At 42.7% G+C, this 18,341-nt stretch overlaps 4 protein-coding genes across 16 annotated transcripts; 1 reads left to right on the top strand and 3 right to left on the bottom strand.

The window, feature by feature from the left end:
- Positions 1–16: 16 nt before the first annotated feature.
- On the bottom strand, positions 17–1,485 carry LOC143259282 (dynein axonemal heavy chain 7-like). The gene is made up of 4 exons (XM_076520723.1): positions 1,001–1,485; positions 772–921; positions 471–671; positions 17–397 (listed from the first exon to the last, which is right to left on the bottom strand). The coding sequence occupies exons 1-4, from the start codon at positions 1,343–1,345 to the stop codon at positions 17–19; spliced, it is 1,077 nt and encodes a 358-aa protein (XP_076376838.1). The 5' UTR covers positions 1,346–1,485.
- Positions 1,486–2,355: 870 nt separating this feature from the next.
- On the bottom strand, positions 2,356–10,406 carry LOC117229431 (uncharacterized). 5 transcript variants are annotated; one of them, XR_013033095.1, is made up of 7 exons: positions 9,291–10,406; positions 9,071–9,206; positions 8,772–8,924; positions 8,538–8,667; positions 6,979–8,442; positions 6,718–6,906; positions 6,168–6,323 (listed from the first exon to the last, which is right to left on the bottom strand). XR_013033095.1 is itself a non-coding variant. In XM_076520724.1 (6 exons), exons 3-6 carry the CDS (start codon positions 5,993–5,995, stop codon positions 3,959–3,961), a joined length of 360 nt encoding a protein of 119 aa, XP_076376839.1. In that variant the 5' UTR covers positions 5,996–6,323; positions 6,718–6,906; positions 6,979–8,261; the 3' UTR covers positions 2,356–3,958. The 5 variants fall into 5 exon arrangements, 3 of the variants coding, with proteins under 3 accessions (XP_076376839.1, XP_076376840.1, XP_033341759.1); XR_013033096.1 differs by having other exon boundaries at positions 8,772–8,921; XM_076520724.1 differs by lacking the exons at positions 8,538–8,667; positions 8,772–8,924; positions 9,071–9,206; positions 9,291–10,406 and adding exons at positions 2,356–4,005; positions 5,416–5,520; positions 5,699–5,717 and having other exon boundaries at positions 5,807–6,323; positions 6,979–8,261.
- Positions 10,407–10,740: 334 nt separating this feature from the next.
- Positions 10,741–12,960, top strand: LOC117221909 (mitochondrial outer membrane protein SLC25A46). The gene is made up of 5 exons (XM_033473220.2): positions 10,741–11,327; positions 11,461–11,743; positions 11,937–11,993; positions 12,073–12,349; positions 12,422–12,960. The coding sequence occupies exons 1-5, from the start codon at positions 11,168–11,170 to the stop codon at positions 12,821–12,823; spliced, it is 1,179 nt and encodes a 392-aa protein (XP_033329111.1). The 5' UTR covers positions 10,741–11,167; the 3' UTR covers positions 12,824–12,960.
- A 323-nt stretch (positions 12,961–13,283) lies between these two features.
- ClpX (Caseinolytic protease chaperone subunit) lies at positions 13,284–17,978 on the bottom strand. 9 transcript variants are annotated; one of them, XM_033473211.2, is made up of 8 exons: positions 17,840–17,978; positions 17,250–17,292; positions 17,002–17,145; positions 16,712–16,909; positions 16,477–16,625; positions 16,133–16,322; positions 15,067–15,968; positions 13,284–14,812 (listed from the first exon to the last, which is right to left on the bottom strand). In XM_033473211.2, exons 3-8 carry the CDS (start codon positions 17,069–17,071, stop codon positions 14,558–14,560), a joined length of 1,764 nt encoding a protein of 587 aa, XP_033329102.1. In that variant the 5' UTR covers positions 17,072–17,145; positions 17,250–17,292; positions 17,840–17,978; the 3' UTR covers positions 13,284–14,557. The 9 variants fall into 9 exon arrangements, with proteins under 9 accessions (XP_033329102.1, XP_033329101.1, XP_033329108.1 ...); XM_033473210.2 differs by having other exon boundaries at positions 17,556–17,972; XM_033473217.2 differs by having other exon boundaries at positions 16,145–16,322; positions 17,556–17,972.
- Positions 17,979–18,341: the final 363 nt, after the last annotated feature.

The raw sequence follows: 18,341 nt of genomic DNA, 5'->3' as shown, positions 1-18,341 counted from the left end.
ATAGATTCGCGATCGCTTACGCCCGAGATCTTTGTTGATAGTCGACGATCATTTTCGCCACTAGGTCTTCTTTGCACCTCCGAGCTACGGAGGTGATATGATCGATGAGCTGTCCTCTGTGTACCACGAAGAATTTATCGAAGCCGGTTCGATCGAATTCTACCGGTATTTGCCGAGACAGGCGATCGTAGTGTACGACCAGGGCTCGATAACGTTCGAAATCTTGAGCCGAATCTCCGTTTAAAACCTGACCAACTTTCTCGGCGTCGACGTCGGTCAATAAACTCTTGTATTTCTCGAATTCCTTTATCTGCGATTCGGGGCCAGTTCTTCCTTCGTCGATCAGCCGCGCGATTTCCTCGGCGCATCGTTCCGTGTATTCTTCCGAGATTCCGGGCTACGGCGACGAAAAGGAAAGAGAGTAAGGGGAACGGATCGTCGACGATACCACGTCCCCGTCCGATACGTACCTCGAGCAACGTTCGAGGAAACTCGATGGACGAGTCGACGATCTTCGTCAGCAGAGTCTCGACGCGCGGCAACGCGTTTATCGCTTCCCGCAGCTCTTGCAGCAACGTCGACAACGCTTCGGCGTAAGCTTCGAACGTTGGTTCGAACGCGACGATCGCGTTCCTTACCGTCAGCTTTATATCGAACCCGTAGCATGTACTCTGCGTTGGATCACGATTACGAAATACGTCGATCGCGCGAATATACGTATATACGTATACGTATACGTATATACGCGTCTACACACGAACGCATACTCACGCCTGCCTTCGAAATATAGTCGATGTACCGGTCCATCGACCTCGACCAAAGCTCGCGCAACTGATCCGCCATGATGAAAGCGACGCAATTCAAAAGTCGCTTGCATCTCGAAACATCGCTGCGCAAAGGTAACTCGTTCCTCTCGTAAGCCTAAATACGTACAAGCGGAAAATGAATTTATTATCGTTGTCGTTATCGTTGTTTTTATTGTACCGGAGCAAGAAAATACCGTTAACAATATGGCTTGAATTTTCGGCAACCAATGTTTTAAAAGATCTTCCCTCGTCTTGCGACACATTTTCAGGACGATTTCTTCGAAGTTGCCGAGATCGTACGACGTACCCCGCGACATCAGTTCGCTTTGGTCTATCAGGCTTCTACGACCGAATTCTCGGTACCAAAAATCGACGATTCGTCGTACGGCCGGGCAATAGAGGACGATCGATTTCTCGATTCTCGTTCTGTTCCATCGATAGCCGTTCGTCGAACAACGCCCTTCCGATTCTCGACTTCTCTCGACCTGCTCCCCCGCTCCGACCACGGTCGACTGCAAAAGTCGTACGCGTGAATCCATGCGCGTATCGTAGGGAAACAAACGAAGGAGACCGAACCTAACGGAGCAAAAGGGCGCGCACCTTATCCGAGATCGAAATATCCGACGAACTCGCGATCACGTATTCCACGACCGCTCTCTTCACGTCCAACACGTATCGCTGTTTTACTTCTTTTACCAAGCGGGACACCAACTCCTGAAACTTGTTTCGCCATCCGACAGGAACCATGGCCAAGATGCGATCCAAAAGATCGGCGTCCATCGAACCGACGTAAACATCCTCGATTCCGCGAGTCACGTAATAATAGTAACGTAAAATATCTTTATCCGTGTCCGTGACCGTGATCGAACGGTCGCTTTTAACCCCCCTGTCTTTCGATTCGCATTCGTCGTCGTCGTCGTCGTCGCCGCATTCGACCGCTCCACGGCCGTAACACGGTTCTTCTTCGCCTCTCTTTTCGTCTCTTTTTCGTAGAATTTCCACGAGTTGCTCGCGAAAATGTTCCCTCTTCTCGCAAAGCGCCAAATACTTTTTCATATTCGAAAGTCGATCGACTCCCCCTATCGTCTCTGCAAATACCGTTCCAATCGTCGTCCGTACGCGTACGAAGGAGACACGGGCGTACGATTCGAAACGTTCGACCTCGACGAATTAGCCGTCGTTTTCGACAACGCGACACAAACAATTTCCAAACGTACGTATTTTGAAAATCGATTCGATCAACTTTCTCCACGGTCCACGGCCGACCAACGGCGCGAGAAACCCCGCTTACGTCGTACAAACGAGACGCTTTTACGACCACCGCTTTTTCGTCCATCGATCCAGGATACAACGCGTAACTTTCCATGGCAACCGCGTGCCGTATTTCCGCTCTCGATATTCGATACGGTATTCGAATCGTATTCGCGCGATCGTTCGACGGTGAAAAATCGCGAAAAAATCTCTAGCATTTGTAGAAATTTATAACCGTACCACGTGTACATACGTACGCGCGTACACAGGTATATGGAATACCGAAACGCAGGACAAATCGACAATTGGTTATTTTTATTAGGTTTATCGTCGTTTTCGTACATCGAAAATCTATTCGCGCACGGACGCGCGTAAACATACGTACACACATGCATACATACATACGTGCGCATACGCGCGGATACGTACGATTCGCGTGTATTCCGCACTTATTTTTATTAAACGGACAGACGCGTGCCAACGATACGCTCGGTGCGTCCGCGCGTGTACCGCGGACGCTCGTTTCTTTCTATGCGCGTATACGCGCGCACGCGCGCGCTAAAATACACGCGATACATCTATTACCTCGCGAACTCTTTTCGTTTCCGTTACCGTGTTCGCGACAGTAGCCTATTCGGTGAAGGTACACGAGTACACGCGTACGTACAATAATTCGTTTGGTCGATAGTTCGAGAAAGAAATTGATCGATGGATATAGAATTTCAACGAGAACGTGAAAAGAATTCGTATCGTTAGGACGCAAATATCTTACAGATACATATATTTTGTATACCCGAACGCGCGTAGAATATCGTTTGATTGTCATTCGATCGATTTCTTTGCTTCTTGATCCCACTTCGAGTCTTGTACGATAAATTTTCATTACGACATTTTGCCGTTTCTTTCTTTCGTTTCTTTCTGCACGGACACGATGCATTTACATATCCACATATAATGTACGTATACCGACTCATGCGACGATCTAATCTCTTTCTCTCTCTCTCTCTCTCCCTCTCTCTCTCTCTCTCTCTCTCCCTCTCTCTCTCTCTCCCTCTCTCTCTCTCTCTCTCTCTCCCTCTCTCTCTCTCTCTCTCTCTCTCTCTCTCTATACATATATAAATATACATATATGTAGTTCCTGCTTTTCACGATCAGGATAGAGCAGCGGCTGTGTATCATTTTCTTCGATCGCGTAGAAAACGATTCGCGATCGATCTATAATCGGCTCCACGATGCATTTGAGGTGGAGAGGCCTATAAATATCGACGTTTCCCGTGACAATTTCATCGGTACTTTTGTATTATTAAGAGGAGAAGCGGAATATCGACGAAATCAACCGAATAATTTCAAAGAGGCGAGGGGAAAGAAAGCAACGATACAGCTTGTTCTTCTGGATAAAATGATATTTAGCGCGAAAAGAGCGTTTCGATGTAGAGCCGAAGCTGCGTCTACGCGCATACATCTCCCGTTGCGGTAATCCACGCAACGAGCAATAGCTTGCGACAACGTATACACGCGTACACGTGTACGTATACGTATACAGAGTTGTAACGTAACGTTCGTTACACGAATGGATTACGGACAACGGTAACAGGAGAGAGTCGGTAACAAACGTAGACGCATCTTGAAACGCATCACCGCGTACATATCGAATCTTTTCGAACAAACTTTCATCGCGTATACCGTATCGCGTGTCCGTTCGAAGTAAAAAGCGGGATACGATAAAGTAAAAACATGCGCGACAAACGATAACGTCGAACGAGCGAACGTCGATGCCGTATTCGAATACCCGACGCGTCGAACGTCGTCGCATCCGATCGTGCTTTTCGCCGAATCGTTGCATCGATCGAGTTCGCAGCGTACGTACCGCAATGTACGATACTCCGGAAGGCAGCGACCGACTAAGGTCTTGTGAAACGATGCCGGTACGATGTCCAGGCGAATAATTCTACGAAAAGAACAGATACACTGATAGTACACATTTCGCATCTTCGCTACTACACGTATATGTATCCATGTATAAACACGTATGTCTGTGTCTATTTCTATGGTACGTCCATGTCCATGTCCATGTCCGTGTCGCTGTCTTTACGCGTTTCAACGTGCAAAATATCGTTTTTTACCACTTATCGTTAACACGAATACGTAGAATAGAACTTGTTAGAATATCGCGCGTCTCTTATTATCCATTGTGCGCGCGACGTTGCGTCTACTATTTCGCGCGAAAACGTATGAAATTCTCGTCGACGAGCAAATTCTGCGATGTTTCTCTTCCGCCGCGTTCGACCGTCGCTCGACGGTTTACACCGTAGAATCGGGTAACGCGAGACGCGAGAGAACACCAACGATCGAGTGTATCGAGATCGATGAAAGCAACTCGATCGTATCAGACGGATAGGGCAGCTAAATCGGTACTCGTCTATTCGAAAATATCGTCTATTCGTCGATGAAACGAGCGAGCACCGTGAACACCGATGAATTTTCAATGAGAAGCGTGGGTACTCGATTACGCATGCTGGATGATTTCACAGATTCCCTGTCTCTACCAGCGCCGTCTAAAACTACGAGCACAACTACGACTACAGCTACGAGTTACGCTACGGCTACGACTACGGCTACGACTACGGCTACGACTACGGCTCTACGGCTACAAAGACGATGTCAGGGAAATTAAACGATGCGTGTCTACGCGCGTTACTCGCTCAGCAACATCGATTTCTTACAACGCTTCGTCGATCGTCGCGACTCGCGACTACGATGCCACGTGTCGTATGCATTTTCGCGACTCGAAAGAAAACACGGTTCGCAACCGATCCGTGTTCACGATGTTACAGCGATACGATCTCGTCGAGTATCCTGCGTGCAACGTTCGCAGAATCAAACGTGCTTATCGATTATTCGTTTATTCGTACTTGAAAACGTGCAAGCTCTATATTTACCGATCGATCGAAAACCCGTCCACGGGTACGCCGTACCGTAGCCTTCGGTTTCTTTAATTGTCCGACCAAACGTTTTCCGTCGTGTCCCCGCCATTCGCCTCTTCGATCTATGTACTCCGCGTCGCTTTCGTTTCAAATACCGCGCATTCCCGAGAAAACGTAGCTACAACGTATAAATTCGATCGTTCGTTGTCTCGGGTCGATTCGATTCGATCCGATCCGATCCGTTCCAATCCGTCCTCCATGGATGAAGCTGTACGTACGCGAGACTCGCGTAGTTCATCGTACGATCGTGTCGGGGTACGAGTCTCGTCGACGAGAGCGATGCAAAGCTACGATATCGGGAGATGCGGTGACGGGTGATATTTGCGTAGAGTCGAGCATGGGACAACTACACTTTGAAACACCCTACGATTTACCATTGCTGTTCAAGCACGGGCAGAGCGCGTTCAGTATTCGGTTGCAGAATCCACGTGCACGATGGTTCCAGCCAGCGATACCGTCGGTACCTTTCAGTCCGGATCCTGCGCAAACGCATAACACAATTTTTAATTTTTCGCTAGCTCTCCTTCGCGTTCCTACGAAACGCGTCGAATCTTTGCTCCACACTCTTCCCGTATCTTATCCTCGTAATTCCTTCGAAAGCGTCGAATCGAAAATAACGAAAACAACGAAAACGATCGTTTCGAACGTTGCGCTTACCTTCGTGGACGCCGCTTCCCTGAAACACGAAGCAGAATGAAACGATCGACGGAATACGACGACAAATACCGCTAGCATCGCGCGTATCGTACTTTCGAGATCGTTTACCTCCGAGTAGAGTTTCCTTTTCGATGCTTCCGTGGACGCTGTTTCTATAACGCCCTTGACGAACTCCGACGTTCCCTTCATAAGTTCCTCGTCGTCTTTAAAAGCGTCTTTCTTCTGATCCAACGTTCCGGTAGACAACATTTTCTCCCGTTCCTCGATGCTCCATTTGTTCGTAGCCCCTTCGGTCATCGTTAACGTCGATTCGATTCGATTCGATTCGAATCACACGATTTCGATGCAACGATTATCCGTCGCGTACGACGGAAACGCGTTTAGATCTCGACGAATCCGCCAACGGGCATCGTTCCCCGGACTAATTTTAATTTATCGAGGAAAAGTCGCAACTATGGAACAACGCAGACTCTCTTCTTCTTCTTCTTATTCTTCTTCTTCTTCTTCTTCCGTTACAATTCCTCTTTTCCCACCTCTCGTTCTATATTCCTCATTTCTTCGCTTTCTTCTCGCTTCGGTTCTTCTCCTTCTTCTTTTCAGAGTGAAACCCCACGGCTCGAAATTACTACAAATACCAATCGCAATCAGCAATCAGCGCCAACAGCGATCGCTATCGTTGGCGGTTGTATCGATGGCGACAACGATAGCGGTAGGCGGTTGTTGCAGCAGCCGCTGTCTGTACGCGGCTACTACTATTTCTTACCGTGTCGAATTTTTATGGTCGTTTCTACGAGATGCGTGAGCGCGCTGATCGTAAATACGAACGAAGCTTTACGAGATTTACCATTTTCGCGCTCGTATCGTAGCTTCGCGAAAGACCGTCGGCTTCTTTTTCCATAAAACGAGCAACAAAGTACACGGAGAATCGACGCGCAACGATCGTCGACGCTCCCTTTGATCGGGAACGGCTATTTCGCGTTAACGGCATTGAAAATATAGAAAACGGAAGGTTCGCTTACTCGTTTCGGCAGAAATTCGAGAACGATGGGGCGGTTGACCTTTCGGGCGTAGATATCGAGCTACAGGTGGTGCGCATTCGTTTTACAGCGATGCCCGGATCCCCTCTATCCGACGTCTGTACGCATCCAGATGGTCGCCACCCGCCGCCTCTCTCGTCGGATATCGCGTTCAGCCGGCCATAACTCTACCTGTCGAATATTCTTTAGTTCGCGCATCGAACGTTCGGAACCTCGACGTTCGATCGAATTTTAATTACGTACTTTCGATCGAACCGACTTCCAACGATTCTATCGCGATGATTTTCAAACGGATCCCCTCGTCCCTCGACAACTTCTTTCCTCGACCGTTGCGTGTGTACGCGTGCACCGATGCCGTGTGTCACTCTCTCTCTCTCTCTCTCTCTCTCTCTCTCTCTCTCTCTCTCTCTCTCTCTCTCTCTCTCTCTCTCTCTCTCTCACTCGCACAAACACGTCTCTCGTTACCGTTTAATTCGATCGATCGTTCGAATCACCGATGCTGCTTACTTTCACGGAACGCGATACCGTAAGACTCGCTAATAGCAATCGATACACCTGTTCCATATCGTAGTTCGCGATTCGCGATACGTCCGATCACCGATTCATCCTCGTAACGACCGAACGACGGTCTGCCAGGTTCGCTTCGTCGAAGAAATCACCCTGGGAAAATGCTTCGGAGCATGCGTCGTGTTCTCGTGTTCCTTCGTGTTCGCGTTTCGTATTCACCCTTCGCGCTACGTACTTCCACCGCTCGTCCACTCGTAAGCGCGCGATCTACACGCGTATCGTGCATACGTATAACCTTTTCTTCGTTACGTTGTTCCAATTTTTTTCCATGTCTTTCGTCGGCCGTTCGTTTTTACCGCGCGCAATTCTTATCGAGTCACGATCGTTGCTCTTCGCCTTTGCCGTCGCTCTCTCTCTCCCTCTCTCTCTCTCTCTCTCTCTCTCTCTCTCTCTCTCTCTCTCTCTCTCTCTCTCTCTCTCGTATTCCAAGTTTGTATCCAGCCTTCGTATCCCGGACGTTCCGCGCGTTTCTTTTTCGAACGAACGAGTACGGAAAACGCGATGCAAGCGCGTTCGATAAATCGAAATACAAGGCGTAAGCGTATCGTATCCGTACGGTTGAAATTCGAAATCGAGATGGTACGCCGGTGAAAACCGAGCTACCGAAGAAACGGAGACCGAGCTACGGAGACCGACGGAGAGAATTCTAAACATAGCAGCGCACGATCGATCGTGGATGGATCTTAATAATTGCGTCCGTTTAAAAACCATACCGAGACAGCCGTTTTCCGTTTTCCGTTTTCCGCGATGAAACGTAACAAGACGAATTTTAGCAATGCGCGTGTTCGCGATGCAACGTCGACGATGATCCGATCCTCGAAAAGAGTCTGATAAAAAAAGAAGCATCAATTTTTCGAACGCGCGATAGCAATACATACACGGACGCGCGTACGTGTACGAACAACGACGCCTTCTCTGTTGCGAGGTCGAGCGTACAGAGGTCGCGTAAACTCCTTACTTCCTGCCCCGCTTTTTTTTAGAAGACGCGCGTCTAGCGTATAATCTCCAATTTCGCTGAATAATCTTTGCGGCGCGATTCAAACGAAAACGTTCTACCGTTGCTAGAAAAACGTTCGTCGCGTTCGATTTTTGTTCTTCTTTCAACCGATTGTACAAATCGAGTTGCTCGACGATTTTATTCTGCAACATAATGTAAAATACGTGTATCGATAACTCGATCTTTCGCTTGCAACCGAGCAAAATTATGGAGTGTAAACAAACGCGATAAGACGCACCTCCGCGATAGCTCGATCTCTGTTAAGGTTGTCTCTATCTCGTAAAAGAGTTGTTTTATAAACATGAAGGGTTCCAATGGTTTCGTCGTACTTCTTCGATCGGTCCAAGCATCGTTTCCTTGCCTCGTAACTGTACAATTGCGAGAAACGATTAATTGACCAGCGAATCTATCCGTTACGGAGCTACCAGCTTCCGCGTAAAAGTTGTCGCTTTCGCGGAACATCGTAACTTACTGCGCATCGTGCAAATTACTTTCTCGCAGGTTACGCGTTTTCTTCACAAAATTCGGACGAGTTACAAACGATCCTGCTTCTTCCTCTTGTACACATTTTCTGTTCATTTCACGGTCGTAACTCCTAGCTAACGTATTCCAAGGGAGCTCTCTGCTAAAATAAACCTATTTGAAACTTTATTTCGCGTATCATTATTTGCTCCATAAAATCGGTAAACGATAAATATGCTCGAATATGCAACTACGTAATTGGATTCTGTCTTTCTACGAAGCGATTAACGAACAATATGTATTGCTTACTCTTGTATCGTCGACACGTGTTCCAAATTTCTACGGATATTTGTTTTCGGAAACTCTACCGCTCTCCGATCTGCTCCGGTTGTTCGTTCGAGCATAACCGCCCATTGTAGGTAAACTACGTGTAACAGTTGTTTCACTGTTGACGCATGAAAAGTATTACATATATTAAATCGATAATCGATCAGAATTACAGATATCGATCAATTGTATTCGAACGTACGTTGCGATTCAGCCTTGTTGTTTCTTGCCAAATTTTGCAACTCCGTGTTTCTATGCGTTCGACGAGCGAGGGATTCTTTCTTTCGATTTTTAATAAGGTAACGAAGCAACGCGAGGATTTCTAATAAAATCGTTAGTCGCGAACGCCGGTTTTCTTTAGTCGTATTATCCATATCTGAATTTAAATACCGAGATAAGACCGTGTTCGATCAAATTAAACCGAATATTTACAAGTACTTTCTCTTTGCTATTTATTTTCCCTATAACGATGATCGACTTGCTCTTACGTTACCGACAAATTTTCTCTTTCTACCGGCGTATTACGTTCGTTTAAAAAATATTTCTTCTCGACAAGCTACTGTTTTTCCAACCAACGATAAAAGTTGTCGCAACGCAGCAATAATTTGTACTTGTACATTATTTGGAAAAGTAGCGCGTATCTATATTGTACTGTATTATATTATATATAATATATTATACACTATACTATTTCATATTAATATATATATATATATACTATATTATATACATTACACATTATTATATTGTATTATATTATATTATATTATTGAAGTCTGAAATACTAAAGTTGCGAAAAGCGGTAGTTTAGTTGTTTTCCATACTTAAAAATTCGATTGCATTACAATGTCTCCATTTCCAATGAACACATAAACTTGTTTACAGCCCGGACGTCGCTTCTGCGTTCTGCTCATTGCCTTTCGCCCGTTTTACAACTGGACTGGATACTTGGCACTGGGTACTGACCCGCCTTGACCGAGTACTTTTTAGTTTACTCAATTTGGGTACAACTTGTTACGTTTCTTCCACTTACACGTCTGTAACAAGTGAAAAAGTACGTTAAACTTGGCAACACCGGGAGACACCGTGAGAAATATCTGTCAACGTTAGGTCCCAATCAATCCCAATGTCCCGATATGTATACACATTCCCATTTCCAATTCCAATTCCAATCCCAATACCAATACCAATCCCAATACATATTTATGGTCTTAGTTTTGTTTCAAACGACCCTACATTGTGCGTTGGACAGATAATGGCGACTGTAACACCTCTTCTAGAGAAGAGCTAAAACTTAGTTCGGTGTCCGTGCACAGTGCCAACTGGGGTAGCGGCGATACGCTCAAGCTATTGACCAAAAGCGACTGTCGGTAATTTGGAAAAGATTTTGTCAAATAAGAAGAAAGTAAAATAAATTTAGATTCAAATTAAGAAGAAAACTAAACTTTGATTTTAAGAGAAAAAGTAGATTTTTATTCATATTAATTTGGATTAAAGTTACGTAACCGCCTTAGTCCCTTAACTTAATCGATATTAATAATCGTCGATAAAATAGAAAATGCCAATTATATACATCTGTCGCACAAACTCTGCATCGTGCCGCCTCTTTTGGAATAAAGATGAAGTTCCGTTTGGCATCCGCAGTACTATATTACGTATACGTATGTATGTATGTAGTGAAGTGTTTCCTGGTCCATAAACAGGCCTCTTTACATTTGGAAAACATAAATAGACGTGAATAGACGTAATTATGGCTATCTGTGGTATGAATTCGATGCGGATAATCGCCAAGAATATTTTCAGTCCAATAACATTAATTTAAGCCATTGGTTATTGGTTAAATTAGATTTTTCGGGAGGGTAGAAAAGGGGTGAGAACATTTCTGTCACATTTCTGTTACCCGAAGGTCGCATACGTATATGTATGTATAGAATAGACGACTTGCAAGTTGTAACTTGTAATGTAAATACATAAATGAATAGTGTTGGTTTAAAGCTGCAAAGATTGAAACGTTTAGTTAAAAAAGTTGAAATTACTGACAATATACAATTATAGTTTTGTAAGTCGATTTATTATATAATGGCGGGGCTAGAGGGTTATGAACCTGTCTACCGCGGTAAACCAACAAAGCCTTCGAGAAACGAAGATAATTTTCCTTACGCGTACGAACAAAAGGTTATTCGCCCTTTGGATGTGCCAGTTCCACACCCTTTAGCCAAAGACATACCTTCTGCCGATGGTAAGTTTTATTCAAATAACTATGCTACAACAAATCACGAAAGTATTGTTGCCGTTCTATGAAACAATGAAATCGAACTGTTACTTGTTAGAGTATTTTAATCAGTTTATATTTTTCTATCGACGTGTTTCAGACACTATTTTGAAAAAGTATGTGGACACCGGTTGCGGTCTGGTAACTTTAATTACAGAAACGTTATTAGTTCATCCGTTTATTGTCCTACGAAGACAATGTCAAGTAAATCCAGGATCTACCAAGTACCACATAATACCGATTACCTTGATACCCGTTGTCGCACGGCTTCATCAGACTCAAGGCATAAATACTCTGTGGAAAGGGATCGGATCGGTCTTACTTGTAAATGGAATGGTATTAGCTATCGAGGACTTCGTGTGTAAAATTACATTGTGGCCAAAGTAAGGTGATCTGTTGCAAGATATACCATTTGTTGCTTGTATACGCACGCGTAAATATTCTAAATCTCTGATCGAGAAAAATTTCAAATCAAAGGCGCTCGATTTTCAAGATTTTCTTTTCCATATGTATCTTTCTACAACTATTTCTATTCGATTGTACGCAACGATAAAACGAACTGATACTTTATTCTAGGGAAATGCCATGCAGCAACTCGTTAAAAGCATTCGGTCAACACATTTTGCTTAAATGGTAACGAAGCATCGGCAAATCAATTTTCTTAATCTTAAAAATCTAATTACAAAATACATATTAATAGAAAACTCGACAGTGTTTCGATAGGTTTAACCACACCGTTCTACTCCGCGTCGTTAGTTGAAACGGTACAGTCCGAAATTGCATCGGAAAGCCCTGGAATATTGGATGTTTTTAAAGACGGCGCTATTCGCCTGGTAGAAGTGAGCAACAAGGGTAGACTAATTCCTATATATGCTCTTCTACCGCCGACTATCGCATACGGAGTTTCAAGATATCTTTTCACCACAACCGTTCACAGAATTACCAGCTACATTATGCAGTGTAGGCAAAAACGTTCGCAAGAATTAGGGGTGAGTCGTTGAACGTTTACAAATGTATTTATCGAATCGATGTAACTTTAATAATGATTATGTTGTTTCCAGGGTGCGTTCAGTAGATCCCTGATATCCGAAGTGATCCTAAACATAGAACTACAATCGATCCTGGTCTCCAGAATTATGGCAGACGTATTGTTTTATCCATGGGAAACTGTGATTCATAGAATTCACCTTCAGGGCACTCGTACTATTATCGATAATTTAGACACGGGCCGAAGCGTAACACCTTTATTAACTGGATATAGTGGAGCACGGGATTGTTATAGTACAATAATTTCGACCGAAGGACCCCTCGGTTTGTACAAAGGGTTCGGGGCTCTTCTTTTACAATCTGCTGTACATTTGATAATAGTACGAGCAGTCAGTTGGATTCTGACAGGATTACGCACACCGTCGACGCCGAAACCAAAATCGGTTCAGAAACCCTCTCATCGAACACATTATTGATACTGAACGTATCTATAAATTGTAAAACTCTCCATAGTACAAAGGATGAGTAAACAAGAATGCATCATAAACCAAATTATTTCCGATTCATTATGGATCTTTGTAAATTTATCTAAAATAAAATAGATCAAAATAAATAGTCAATCTTCGTAAAGTATCATATCATACATTCTATGAAATAGTATCATTTAGCTTTTGTTCTGCTTACTTTATCTTGCGTTACCGATTTATATTGTATGTTATACACAGCCTTTCTTTTATGTACATACATATATCACATGTACAGCAGTTTCACTCAATTAGTAGTTAAATCGTTGCTGTTCCTTCGTTGCATCCATCTCCATAGAGCTACAGTAGGCGTTCTTCTTTTTGTTTGTTTATGCGAACGATGTTATGTACATAGTCGTTATTAGGTGTAGTACTGGGGTTGAACTCGTAGAGTTAAATTTTCCCGAAAAAGTATCATGGAAATTCGAACATTTTTATTTTACATTACAAGATTATTAACAACGGATAAGTAAGATTTTGGAAAACAAATGCTTAAAACGTAGTCTACTAGAATCCCCGATTAATTTGTCCAACATACGTTAAATATGTTACAACAATTAAGCAACGGTACACTTTTCGAAACAAACTTATAGCGACTTGACCAAAAAAACGAATGAAATTGTGTTTGGGCCAAACTTTATTCGGTAAAACCATATCTATCCATTGATGATGATCATGTGTATAAGTCATGAAACCTATAGACTCGATTTATGCGTACGTGCATCCTGTCGTTTTGTCTTGATGTTTGAAAAAATTATTCGATACACATCGCTGCGAAGAATATCGAAATATAGTTTAAATCGATTGACGTTACACGATGATTTTGCACAATGTAACACAAACTAAAAAAGTACTGCTTAATGTACACGATATACACGTACGTGGATATCATTAAAGAAATGTCAAAACTACGGTATACAGTTCCTAAATTTCTAATTTCATCAATTTAGCTAAACTATTATTATATATACAATATGTTACAAAATTGTTCGATTACCTACAGGCACAACATCGTTTTTCACCTATAAATGTTCGCATTCGTTCATAATGTTTTATTCCTTTTTGATAAAAGTTTACCTTTTTTACATCAAAATTTCAATCGAATAAGACTAAGCATCAACGAGGATTGTCGTTGATGTTTCATGATTTTTCCAACACACAATTTATCGACTTCGTTATTCGTTCATAATAGAGCAACATTTCATGGAGAATTCATGCGCGAACGATACATTTGTAAAGAACATAAATATGAATTGTCTGTCTGGCCTCGACCTAGCTAAAACATATGAGATAATGGAAATTTGTTAAGTTCAATTCTTTGTACATGAACCGAGGAGTAAAGGAAACAAGACAATGTTGTCTTTGTCTGTGTTAAACAGAAATATCCTTTTACACGACATCGAATTAATCGAATACGAAACCAAAGAGATATTATCGTTTGCGTCGACTTGTGAACACACGTACATATATCGTATGTATGTAACATTTATGTTACAGTGCTGGCACAATGTAAAAGGTATTTCTCAGTCGATTGTATTGTCTATGTTTGTTTGTTAGTTTGTTTGTTTGTTTGTTTCCGTACGAGAATATCGGTTCTTTAAAGAACGAGCGTCGAAGGAGTCCTATTCTTTTTGCGTTTGATTTAATAATCAAGCATAGGGCCTAGCTGTTTTTGAACGAGTCTTTTTAATTGTGTATATGTTGAGCTTGGAGTTCTTCCTCGGTAGTATCGCCGCCCCTTTTAATGTATTGTGGTTTTTCCTGTCCTTGTACGCAACCTTCCGTCACATGGACGGACATTACATCGCTGCCCGGTACCTCGAACATCGGTTCCAACAACAACGATTCCATGATAGCTCGAAGTCCTCTGGCACCCGTTTTCTTCTCCATCGCGAGCGCAGCTATCGCGCGTAAAGCCTCCGTAGTGAACGTCAATTCTACCTATTAGAATTATATGAATCAGCAAAATAGTCTGTGAACTTCGCAGACAAGCTGACAGATCTTTTTATTTTGTATCGTTAGAAGCTCGAGAGTTTCCAAAATTGTCGGTCTTTTCCAGTTGTCTTCGGCATCGAATGTATCTCTGTGGACAAAAACTGTCCTTCGTCTTTCGTATTCGGGGGACACGGTGTGTACAATCACAGATTGTGCCAACTCTCGACCTCCGAACGATAGTATGAACCAGCCTTACGTACCTTATCCATTGAAAATAACATCTGATATTGAGGTACCATAGCATTTTGGGGTTCGGTTAGAATTCGAACCAACATATCTCTATCGAGAGTGTGGAAAGGTACCAAAACGGGAAATCTGCCGACAAATTCAGGTATCATACCAAAATCAATTAAATCTCTCGCTTCGACTTGTTGCAGTAAAAAGTCTTTCTCCTTGTTATCCGTTTCCGTCGATGGTGACATATTTGCAACGTCCGCCAAAGTAGCTGCTCTCCTTCCAGGACTTTCCGAAGAAGGCGTTGCACCGAATCCGAGATACTTTTCGGTTTTCCGCCGTGAAATCAACCGATCTAATCCGTTATAAGCACCAGACGCAACAAACAAGATATTTGTAGTGTCGACTTGCAGCGTATCGCCGCGCAGTTTCCTAGAACTGTTTCTTTCGGGAACGTTCACGATCGTGCCCTCTAACATTTTTAACATCCCTTGTTGAACGCCTTCTCCGCCAACGTCTCGCAATTGATGTATGCCAGGAACGGCACCGATCTTATCGACTTCGTCTAAAAATACGATGCCCATTTGTGCTCTGTCAACTACATAGTTGGCATCTTGAAGGAGTTTTGCTATCACGCTTTCTATATCTTCACCGACGTAACCCGCCTGCGTTAACGTCGTACAGTCGCAAATAGCAAAAGGCACGTCCAAACACTGAGCAATCGTCTGCGCGAGCAACGTTTTTCCACTACCGGTAGGACCGAGCAACAGTATATTGCTTTTCTCTAATTTCAACTGGTGCTGCTTACTATCCAAAATGTCCGAGCCAGGGACCGACTGATTGTTACTCGACTTCTGCTCGTTTCCCGGTGGAAACTGTTGAAATCCAACACCGAGCGAATTCCCAATAGTAGAGATGTGCAATAAGTCTGCAACCGGAAAGACAAGGAGTTCGTTTTACTTTACATTTCACATATAACGTAGACGCGAATAAATTGAATGCTCTACCGGTTCGTTTGGAACTGGAATTTGAAACAAGTTATATTTTCTCTTTCTATGGGATTATACGTAAAATGGGGAAATCGTTATTTACGTGGTTTAAGACCTCTGTGAGTGAAGGGATGATTCAGATCTTGTGTACCGGTTGAATTTGTGGATCCTTGCATGGAATTCTGCACCGGCAAGTTATTGTAGATTCGTTTATAGTGATTATAAACAGCAACGCTCAGTACTTTTTTAGCAAATTCTTGCCCCACAACGTGTTTATTTAGGTACTCAAAAATCTGAGAACACGAAAAACAGCAGTTAGTCTACGGTGTACGTACATTATCCTTATGTTCATCCATTCATTCTTACTGAAGATATAGAACATGCGATACAAACGATATTTTATTTCCAAAGAATACGCTTCCTCCGATTCCCAAACAAACCCGTTACCTTTTTCGGTGGTGGCGGCGGTTTTCTATAAAATTCTTGTTTCGTATCGTCCGGTCTCATAGCTTCTTTCAAACTTTTTTTCGAATCTATCTCCGATAGTACGAGGAAGAAATGATGACATTTCTCGCATTTCACAAATCTCGACGATGCTAACGAACAAAACGAAATCTTATAAATGTTATATCCCGGCCCGTGACATACGATCGCGAGTATAAGCGAGTATTATTACACTTACACACAAACGTTTCTACGTGCGTACACGGATCTCCACATTTTGGACAAGTAAGAGTGTTTTTCTTTCCTCCGCCGTTACCTACGGAGGACACTCCGCCACTGCCGTCTTTGCCAGGCGGCGTAGGTTCCGTGGGTGCTTTGCCCAAAGTACTACCGATTGTCAACGACCTGGTCACGGCTACTCTAACAATTTTGTGAACTAACATAGAATTCGTTTAATTATTCGCATGAAAACACAACTTCTCTTTCTTATTTTTCTGACAAATGTAACAGGTAGTATTAAAAACTTACCATGATTGGCTATGTGATTAGAAGATGCGATGCGACCGGCACTAATTAAACAACAACGTACGCAACTCATCCTTGTATAGGGATATTCGAATAATATAGAGCTTGGTACGAAAAGAATATTAGCAAAATGACTCGTAATGAAACCTACAATTGTAGAGCACGATTAGGAAAACATTGGTAAAGGTGTAAAAATGGTTGTAGAAAAATATGAGAAAACACAGATAAATGTATAATAGAATTTGTATTACATTTAGAAAAGAACACGTACTGCAGAAATTATGTCGTCATTGACTGAAAAATAAAATACATTACGTGTAATTGCAAATGTTACAGGAAGTCTAACAAAATGAAAAACAACGAACGAGAATATCAGAAAACCTTATAACAGAGAGCGATTAAATGTAACGTTGTCACTGGGCGTTTATAGAAAGGACGAAAGTATGATATATGCATTAGGAAATCAAAATATGGACACGAGCGCAATATCATTATAAAAATAAACTCTGAGAATGTTCGAAGTTGTACGAAAACACTCAAGTGCCGAAAATACTAACCTTTCAAATAAACACAAGCACAGAAATTGTTTGTTATTGTTCACAATTCATTCATGTTTATCAGAAGATGCGTAACAGATCGAGTCGCCCAAATAATGATTTTCTAATGTGTTACCAAGATTGAAACCGATAAATCTATTAATTAAAGACACGAATGTCTGACACATCGGGTTAGAAGATTCAACAATCGGTTGACCATGATTCAAGGTCACTCACGATTATTCTCTAATGCTGTTTTAGTTATACGTATCGAGATTAATATTAATTAAAACACAACTACCTACTAGTCTAGGTAATTGCAATTTAACTCCATGTCAATGAAACATCTAAAAACTACTAAATTCTCTGACACTCGTCCCGTACTACACGATTGTGTATACGCACGTTCCTACATACGTGGCCAATATGTATACATATGGACACACGTATAGATGTGCATGCATACATATATACATGCATGCATGCATACATGCGATCAACCACGGTTACAAAAAACTTTGTAGCTAGTCTCGCTAACCAATGTTCAATCTCCTTCAAATAATTGACGGACACGGACGTGGAGTTAATTCAATGAGATGGGTTTTTAGGCAAAAACAATATTTTGTGTCGGTACATATGTAGGAACGGAATCGTCTAAAGGAAGTTGTAACCGTATTTTTTAGATGCGCGTTCATTTGACAAAACGACGTTCCTACGAACCGCATGACAAAACGTCAGTATGTTTACACGTACGATCACTCGAGGGCGCCCATTTAAAATTTCGATTAGACGATACCGGATGATATA

Source organism: Megalopta genalis, chromosome 4, assembly GCF_051020955.1.
Source record: "Megalopta genalis isolate 19385.01 chromosome 4, iyMegGena1_principal, whole genome shotgun sequence".
NCBI classification, from domain to species: Eukaryota; Metazoa; Arthropoda; class Insecta; order Hymenoptera; family Halictidae; genus Megalopta; species Megalopta genalis.
This window is presented reverse-complemented; position numbering and strand designations above follow the sequence as displayed.

What these genes read in the sequence shown, in the direction of transcription:
- LOC117221909 (XM_033473220.2), top strand. Translation starts at nt 11,168, where the DNA reads ATGGCGGGGCTAGAGGGTTATGAACCTGTCTACCGCGGTAAACCAACA. An exon ending in AAAATTACATTGTGGCCAAA is followed by an intron (nt 11,744 to 11,936) that starts GTAAGGTGATCT and finishes ACTTTATTCTAG; the next exon opens with GGAAATGCCATGCAGCAACT. An exon ending in AACGTTCGCAAGAATTAGGG is followed by an intron (nt 12,350 to 12,421) that starts GTGAGTCGTTGA and finishes TGTTGTTTCCAG; the next exon opens with GGTGCGTTCAGTAGATCCCT.
- LOC117229431 (XM_076520724.1), bottom strand. Translation starts at nt 5,995, where the DNA reads ATGACCGAAGGGGCTACGAACAAATGGAGCATCGAGGAACGGGAGAAA. An exon ending in CCCGTGCTTGAACAGCAATG is followed by an intron (nt 4,006 to 5,415) that starts GTAAATCGTAGG and finishes TTCTTTTCGTAG; the next exon opens with AATTATTCGCCTGGACATCG.
- LOC143259282 (XM_076520723.1), bottom strand. Translation starts at nt 1,345, where the DNA reads ATGGATTCACGCGTACGACTTTTGCAGTCGACCGTGGTCGGAGCGGGG. An exon ending in TTCAAGCCATATTGTTAACG is followed by an intron (nt 922 to 1,000) that starts GTATTTTCTTGC and finishes GTACGTATTTAG; the next exon opens with GCTTACGAGAGGAACGAGTT. An exon ending in ACTATATTTCGAAGGCAGGC is followed by an intron (nt 672 to 771) that starts GTGAGTATGCGT and finishes GATCCAACGCAG; the next exon opens with AGTACATGCTACGGGTTCGA.
- ClpX (XM_033473211.2), bottom strand. Translation starts at nt 17,071, where the DNA reads ATGAGTTGCGTACGTTGTTGTTTAATTAGTGCCGGTCGCATCGCATCT. An exon ending in GCACGTAGAAACGTTTGTGT is followed by an intron (nt 16,626 to 16,711) that starts GTAAGTGTAATA and finishes TTTGTTCGTTAG; the next exon opens with CATCGTCGAGATTTGTGAAA. An exon ending in TGTTATTTTCAATGGATAAG is followed by an intron (nt 14,813 to 15,066) that starts GTACGTAAGGCT and finishes TAATTCTAATAG; the next exon opens with GTAGAATTGACGTTCACTAC.